The 8,919-nt window shown below is 40.7% G+C and overlaps 1 protein-coding gene across 1 annotated transcript in view; it reads left to right on the top strand.

Moving 5' to 3' along the window:
- The first annotated feature begins 14 nt into the window (after positions 1 to 14).
- unc5db (unc-5 netrin receptor Db) overlaps positions 15 to 8,919 on the top strand; it is a 192,004-nt gene continuing 183,099 nt past the window's right edge. Inside the window, exon 1 of the mRNA XM_035659245.1 lies at positions 15 to 174. Coding sequence (XP_035515138.1) covers positions 90 to 174 — 85 coding nt within the window. The 5' untranslated portion in view covers positions 15 to 89. The remainder of the gene's footprint in view (positions 175 to 8,919) is intronic.

Here is an 8,919-nt window from a genome sequence, read left to right as displayed (position 1 = left end):
TCGTACAGCTCGGAGGAGGCGAGAGGAGGCACCAGAGATCCGGAGCACCGTCACCCCGGCAGCGTACCCGTGGAGAGCTACGCGTCGGTATGGGTGCGCTGACAAAAGGACGTTACCTCTCCATGACGGGCCTCCTGCTCCTCGTTTATTGCACAGTGTCCGTGATCTCCAAAGGTAAGAGCTGTGTCCGTGTGCGTGCATGGCTACTTTCACTGCCTCTGCGTTCCAGACGCTTTTCCCCCGGCGTGTTAAAAAGAAGCTTGTGCCATGCTCGTGGTTACGCACCACTTCTCGCGTTTCTGTCGCGTTTGTAAATATTTGGGGCATTTGTGAAGATGTACCACTGTGCACATGCAATTTTCAGCGTGGCTTTTTGAGCCATCCCCGGACTTATTGTCACTGTTTGAGCTCTCTCTCTTCCCCCAGTGCGCAGCGGAGCTCCTGGTATTGATTCATCAAGCCGCGGCTCGCACTGTCAAGTTCCCTCACTGTTTATCTTTCTTTCTTTTTTTTCCTCATATTCCCCTCAAATCGATGTTAATTGTGCCAGTTTCACTCAGTTCTCGCAGTCTTTAATGAATCCATCATCATGACCGCGCTGCATTCAGGAGCAGGCTTTAATTCAGACACGCCTGTGCAACAGGCATGTCAACGCATTTTCTCTGGGAGTTACTGTACAGATTCTGTCTTTATAAAGCGACTCACTCCCTGATATGGGGGGTAATAATCTGTGTAAGGCTGCCTGTGCAGGGCGCAGGGACAGGCACTATTTATGCTGAATTAAAAATAAGAAAAGCATTGTTCCAGGCACATAAAACGATTTTTGAAAGGGCACGAGCTGGATTTCAGTGGACGGGGGGACATGCATTTTTTGATCATTTGTTCAAAGTCATGTGCCCATGTGATTTACAAAAAGATAATGAACATGTTCTAGACATATTCTATAGGTAAAACTACACTTGAATGTGGGGAGGATGTGCCAGGTGGGGGGGTTGTTGAGGATTGGGCATCTGTCCCAGTTTGATGTTGTATATATATTTTTTTTAATGGAGAACAAAAATCAAGAAAAAAAATGTTCTACAGATTTTTCAAGTGATATTTTATGCAGACTTTTCCAAAGCTGAGCTTTCAGTGAGTTGTAGCTGCTGCACTCATTTTAATCAAATGTAACAATGTATAAGCACACAGCTCCACAATAATATGTTTGTTTTTCAGTCATCTGATTGTGTCTGTGCATCTCTGAAAAAATGGCTCATCATTCTGTGTCTACTGTAATGACTGCGGCACAGAAGAGATTCTTCACCTTCCTATTAATGTAGGTTACAGTAGGTGCAGCTAGATCTGATTTTACCCCCCCTTCAGAGCCACATGTTCTAAACTCACTGTATGGCAGCCCATGGAGCTGAAGTGAGTGCAGTAATAGATTGAGGTCACAGCATCAAGACTCCATTGCCCTCTACAGTCACTGAACATGGGTGTGGAAAGTCCCCCGTTAGATTGAGCTCTCCGGCTTTTTCATCTTATTGGTGGATCTGATCACATCTGTTGGATTGTGTCTATATACCATTTTATTGGTGTATTGTGTGGAAATTGTGCATTAAACACTAAAGTTGCACTTTACAAATGTACAAAACTCAATTAAACGTAAATTTAAAAAAAGCTAAGAAATGATGAAAGCACATTCTGAAAAGAGAGCTAAATGCATGGTTACAATGCATTTACCCCCTTAAAATGACACAATGTCTTCTTGCAACCCCGTTGTCACAGGTTGCACGCGGCACATTTATGAGCCATGAGAAGTTTCATTACTCCAGTTATTATTTATTATTGCACCAATATAAAGTTGGAGGACTCACAGGAGTCAGATAAAAAAAAGAACAGTCAAAATTGAAGCAGCAAAGGCTGAGATATCCTGACTTTTGGCCCTGGTATGGGTCAAGCTGCGGTAACACTGGATCCTACAATTCCCATAATGCAGCTTGATAGCGTCTTTCATTATACCCTCCCAGGCGGAAAAATTGCCATATCTTTCAAACCCCACACCTCCGTTTATAATGCAGGCTTTGTATAAAAAACAGGTGTGAACCGTATGACATCACTGAGATTATCTGATGTCACCATCAAGGTTAAATGATGACATAAGTGTTGATTAGAGAAAAAAAATTGAGAATATTTTTTTGTCTTTCCTGTCCTGTAAATGATTTCTCTTTGGCTGGGGGTCCTGACCCCTAGGTTGGAACTACTGTTACTACAAACTATAGAGATATTTTTGGGTTGAGGACAAACAAAACATTTGAGGATGTTTTCACTATTTTCTGACATTTTATAGACCTAATCAATTAATAATTAATTGAGAAAATGATCCACAGAATAATTGTTAAAATAATAATCTTTAGTTGCAGCCCTAGTTTGTTCACTGCTGTTTCAGAGACAGTTTGAATGTAGATGTTATTCAAGTTTGATCCTGTGTGCAAAGGTGGAATCATACCAGAATTCTATGTTGGGCAAACAGGCTAACTCTGCAGTCTCTCACTTAAAGAGACTTTAGTTGTTGATGTCTGTTGATATCGTTCCCTGAGCCCATATTCCTGGTTTTATCTGAGCACCAAATTCAAAAGATAATATCCTAAGTTTTGAGAAGGTAATCAGAGAATGCTTGATATTTTTGCTTAAATAATTATTCCAATGATTAAATTCATTACCAAATAGATTGATATTTTTGTCCATCACTGACTCATCAATAAATCCACTAATCATTTTAGCTCTTGATGCAGCTGCATAAAAATCTCATTAATGCCCCCTGAATGCTTCAATCATGTGCTGCAGTAACTGAAGTGACATTTCGTGCACAAACGCCTTCCGCATTACCATCTCTCTGCACGTCACATCGGTCTCAAAGGCCACAGACGTAACAACAGGTGTCACACGGACATTTCCCGGCAAAGTTGACTCCACGAACCGCCCGCGGCGGGTCTTGACTGTGCTAACTCGCACTCAGCCAGATTTAAGCTCTCAAGGATCAACAGTGATGTTCACAGGCCCTGTTGGCTGGGATGAGACTCACGCGAGGGGTCACGAAGGAGGGCTCCTCCTGTGCAACACGGCCGTCACTAAGCGTGGTGTGGCCCAGAGGGAAACTTTAAAAGGCTTTTCAATCGTGTTGCACAGTACTGGACATGAAACACATAAGAGATTTAAAGATACAGCTTCCTGATATTAGATGTGACTTCCTTATAGATCAGGTTTCAGCTATAACCATGTATTTGTCTATGTTATGAAGCCCTGCTTATAGATGCAAAGATGCTATGTGAGTGCATTGATATGTAATATCCCTCATAACCTAGCTCCTGATGAAGGTCTTGTTGATTTCATGTGACACAGAGGCATATTTATTTGGGACTTGGTGATTAGTTTTTGTGATGTATGATTTAGCAAGAGAGCGGGTGTGTATAGAGAAAGAAAAATAATGAGCGAGGGGATTATCTGATATTTGATTAAGGATTGTTGATGTCATCCAGTTCATTTGCCAATAATTCAACATGCTCTGCTGTACATTTCCCTAATGCTATATGATTACAAGAATATGCTATGAGATCAGGGTATGGAGCTGCTAATGTTTGCCCTGTTGGAAAGATTGTGCACATGCGCAATGGTCAGCTCATTTGATAAATATTAGCAGCAAACAGCATCTTCTAGCTCCACAGATGCACAATATGTGTCAAGTCTCATTGAAGTAGCCATCGCCACATGGCATGTGATGCCGTGTCTCTTGTGTTGCTATAAACTCATTTGACATGTGGACTCGTCAATTCTCCTCAGGCTTTAGTCCACCCCTGACCTTGCGGCACAGATTGTACCTCTCTGTTCTTGTTCTTCAGGTTGGGCAAAAAAAAAGAAAAAAGAAAAGAGAGACAGCAGAGTACAAAGGATGCACAAAACGGTGGCTACTTTTGTTTTCTAGAAGAAAAAAATAAAATTTCAAGGTTTTTTTATTTTGCTGTGTACAGAGCTTTCATGAAAACAGACAAAGGTCAAATCTGTTATTTTCCCTCAGAGAAAGTAAAGGGGCTCTTATATTTTCCCTGCCGATCCCAGAATGAATCATCATAGTCAGGCTGCCGTGGGTGACAACGCACGCAGTTCAGTGCCCAGATTTACATTTAAATGAAACCAAATGGCTGTACATTCAGAAATGATATACAGTAATGATGATGGTAATAAAAGCAAAGTCCTCTTTCATATTGGACTGGCTCCTACTTGAGATTGCTGTCATTTGGGGACTTTGCAGGTACAGTCGATGAGTTATGTCTTTGCTATGTCAAGACTATTACCTTCACAATTCAACGAGTGGATTCATCAGCGTGCTGCCTAAGAGGCTTAATGTAGTCAGCAATCAGCCCGGCAGCTCATTGGGTTTTCCTGTCCGCTGTGTGGCTGAATGATACTTACACATTCAACTTTTCCCAGCCACTGTTTCTGTACGTGTACACTGCAAAGTCATTCGGGGCGTCTAGTAGGGACCATCAGGGGACCAAAAGAGTGAATGAGATTAATGCAGCTGTAGGAAGTTACAGATAAAAAGCAGCAACATGAGAAACATTAAAGCTGCACCAATCAATATTGTTATTTTAACAATGTAAAAATGTGTAATATAAAAGAAGACTTAGCAGATCCCCTCAGTTTTATGTATTATTTTAGCCTCGTCTGTCGTAGGTTTTAGGTTTTGCAGCCTGCAACCTTAATGTTTTTATGTTCTAGCAGCATTAGGAAGCTGTTTTTAGTTGAAAAGCTTCAAATCGACTGAAATCGACAGAGAATTAATTAGTTAGAGATGGTAATCAATTTTTATAGGCAAAACAGACCAGACTCTCAAATGTGCAGTTTTGCTGTTTTTTTGTTTTAGTTTTGTATCACTGCAAATTGAATACCCTAAAGGTCCAGTGTGTAACATTTAGGAGGATCCAATGGTAGAAATGGACGATAATATTCATAGGTATGTTTCCATTAGTGTATAATCACCTGAAAATAAAAATCATTGTGTGTTTTGTTACCTTAGAATGAGCTGTTTTTATCTACATATAGCTCCTCTTCCATTGAGGCGGCCATCTTGAACCGGCATTTTTCTACAGTAGATGGACAAACCAAACACTGGCTGTAGATATGGCCTGTGAAGTTTCGGAGCCACCGTAGTCTCTCCAACGTGCTTGGAATGGGAGGGTGAGGCGAGAATGTAACAGTCTGCAACTACACTGCTAGATGCCACTAAATCCTACACACTGCTCCTTTAAGGTTGTTGTTAGTTGGATAAAACAAAACATTTAGGCTTGAGTGTGAAAGTTATTTCCAAAAGAAAAAATGTTTTGAGGGCTTTCAAGTGCATGTCACACTCTTCCTCAATCGATGGAGTTTATTCAGAAAAACTAGTAAGTGGACCTTGAGTCAAGACTTAATTTAAAAATGTTCATTAAAATTGAAAAATGTTGATGGACAATTTTATAGATCATCAGTCAATTTAACAAAAAAATAGTCTGTAGATTGATTAATAATGCAAATATTTGTTAGTAGAAGCAAAGATGTTTCAGTAAGCAATGACACTGTAATAGCTACAAACAGCAATAGTGACATTTTACTAATCTTCTCTTTCGCTCCTTTACCCTCAACTTTGCCATTTCCCCAGAATCAACGCGCTAAGCGGGCTGCTATTCAGAATTCCTCCCAAAACGCTTGAGTCATGATGGCCTAATCTGTCCTGGATGAACACAGGAGCTTCCGTCTTACTTAATCTGAGGGGACGGCAATCAGGACAGGCTGAGAAGGCCCACTCAGTCACAGTGCTAAATCATGTAACAAAGCCGCAGATACCCTTCATCCATCTCAGTCAGGAGATTCAATCAGTTGTGCTCTTACAGCCACATGTCTTCATTCCACGGTCCTGTCTAGACTGCAGCCGGGTAGGTTTCTTCTTAAATATTGCAATCTTTGTGTGAGCCCTGAGTGATACACATGGACACATCTTTTTTTCCCTGTGATTTTATGTTTTTTCAGCACTTGCAAAAGAATTCCCTTGAGGGTGAAAAACACTTGGGAATTAAATGCGGTAGGCGGAGGATTCACTGTACTGTATAATGATGAGAAAAAGTTACTTAGGCAGGGTAAACTGCCTTTAAGAAAAGAGTCAAAAACACCATGTATGGTATTTCATTTAATATGTATTCCTTTTTATTGAGCAGATATTTTTCACATTACATTAGTACATTCAGTGCTCAATTTCATAGTCCATACAATTGTGCATGTGGCATTGAGGTTACTGGGAACACTCGGAGGCACACAGGTAATCAGAAAGGGGGGAGAGAGAAAGGGAATGACATGTAGTGAAGGGCCACAGGTCGGACTCGAGCTCTGGACTGCTGCGGCACGGACTCAGCCTTTGTACATGGGGCCTCAGCTCTACCAGGTGAGCTATCTGGGCGTCCCGAATGAAGAACTGTTTAAATACAAAAAAGAAAAAGGTTATGTAAGAACTAACAAAGGGTTAGAAATAAGAAACAAATACATAAAAATGAAAAAATAAAATGACAATTATGTTGATAGCAAAGCAAAATGAGTTGACCCTCCCTTCCTTCCCATCCTCCCTACCCCTACTCCCACCTGCTCCCTAGTAGTCTTCCCTCCCTCCCTTACTCTCATCATAGGCATTTAGCTGATATTTTTACACAAAGCAGCAATGACACATTCTTAATTTAGTCTGCATTAAGTGTACATATATACAGTAATATGAAGTGCAAGGGTCAAAACAACAGCCACAGAGCATACACAAATGATATTATATTGTGAGTATCCATGGAATATTCATATATCCTAAATAATAGATAACAACTGTGGATAGAAATAACGGCTAAATAGAAAAAGTAGTTTTTCTTCTTTGTATGGGTGATAACTTCTTTTCCACAGCCACCTAAACACACACACACATAACTGTAATAAAGTGATACAAAACTGCTTAAATATTCATAGCTATTAATTGAATATCATTTTAATTTCTTTAATCTTTGAAGATTCTTACATCTGCTCTAAATAAACACATATTTATTGCTGCAAACTGTAATTAATCACACTTGTACTGTGGAGCAATTACTCTCAAGTTTCAGCACAAGTAGAACACGGTCTTTATGAAGAAGCAGCGCTTATGTGTGTTCACATTAATTTGGCCTCTGCTGTAGAGCAAGTGCTGGCACTACATGGCTGTGGTAATATACTCCAAATTTAGAGGTGTCAGTTTGCGCAGGCTCCATGAACTCCTTCATATCTGTGTTTACAGATCGTGTGCACCAGATGAGCTTTTTACAAGGCTGCTTTATGATAGCATCCTATTTAGCAAACCTCCAAGCAGCCATAAGGCATACTGGGGGGATGTGTGTGTGACAGTGCCCGCACACATACACACAGTAATTAGGAAACCCACAAACAGTCCTGCGTAAATTTTATTTTTATTATGTTGCTGGCTATATCTGATAGCATCTGGGTGTGAGCTTCTATAGAATCAGAGTCGAGTGAAAGGTGAGGCCTGGTCTCTTATCAAGTCAGAGAGAATTCAATATTGTTATCGAAAAACATGTCCCTTTGATGTATGGGTCATTGCTGAAATCTATGTCAGCCTATCTCAACTAAATGGCCTTTTGAATGACTTAGAGTTTGTAAGTGAATCTCTAGTAGTCCATCCATTGGAACCAAGGTATAGGAGTGTCATTACTTTGTATATCGCATGCCATTGACCACCTTTTTTTTGTATAAGCCAGGCTCGTGGCTCTGTGGGTGGCTGTCGGTCGGTCCAACGGTTTGGTCCAGACTGAAATATCTCAACAGCTATTGGATGGACTGCCACTAGGGCTGCGTGATATGGCCATAATCTAAGGTAATTTCATATCTAAATCACAATACATATCACAATATAGCGCATATTTTTAATTCAATGAATAGTTTATATAAAATCAGAAATGCCTATTTTTTATTTCAAATTAAAAGTACTTAGTGATATTTGATGATTATTTTATTTAGAAACTGTATAAACAGTTTCAATTAAGCATGTAACAATATATAAATAAAAAAATAAATGAAAAACACTTTATAGTTGCGTTTGTGTAAAGTATAGTTTTCTGGTCTGTGTCAGACTTTTCATTCACAAACCACGTCCATGCAACAGAAGTAGCTCCTCTTTAAGGTACAAGCTCCTTGTTTTGTCTTCAGGTGCGTATCTAAAGGGGTGCCACAGGGTGCCCAGCCACCCCAGCATAATACCTTTTAAACATCGGCATGTTCACACTGTCGTTGTGTCATGCTGATGTTAGCTTTTAGCTCAAAGCCCCACTGTGCATACAGTCTCACAGAGCTGCTAGCGTGGCTGTAGACATTTAGTTCTGTTGTACAGTATCTGTATTTCTGCTTTGCCTTTTCAGCTTTTCTTCACAAAATAAGGCACAGCCTGGTCGATTGAGCATTTGCAGGTCTCTGTTGTCATTGACTTGTTACATTAAAGCCAGTATGGAGTGTTGTAAATCAGAGAGCATAGAGACAAAGAGGGCCAGATTTCATTTAGCTAAGAAAGCAGCCAGGATAGTAACCAAGCAACGGGAGCCGCCTTCACTGAAAGGCCAGTAGTTGTAGAAACCCCTCTCACTACATAGATCACAGGTATTTTCTTGGACGCCTGATGTATGGCCTTTGATATGCCAGCCCTGATGGTTCTCTGCTTTTGCAGTACCCACTTTCATGGCCTTGGGTCAGCTGTTCAAACATGTCCTCTGTTGATCCATGGAGCAGCAGCGGGCCTGCCGGGACAGAACAGTGCTGAAGGACAAGTTGTGATGAATGGACTGCCGAGCCCCAGTCTCAGCTCGCTGTGTCCTGTCCTGCCTTGAGGAC

The sequence above is a fragment of the Morone saxatilis genome, unplaced genomic scaffold, assembly GCF_004916995.1.
Source record: "Morone saxatilis isolate NCDOM2014 unplaced genomic scaffold, NCSU_SB_2.0 Contig16, whole genome shotgun sequence".
Lineage (NCBI taxonomy): Eukaryota > Metazoa > Chordata > Actinopteri > Moronidae > Morone > Morone saxatilis.
Note: the sequence above shows the minus strand (reverse complement) of the source record. Positions and strands in the feature narration are given on the sequence as shown.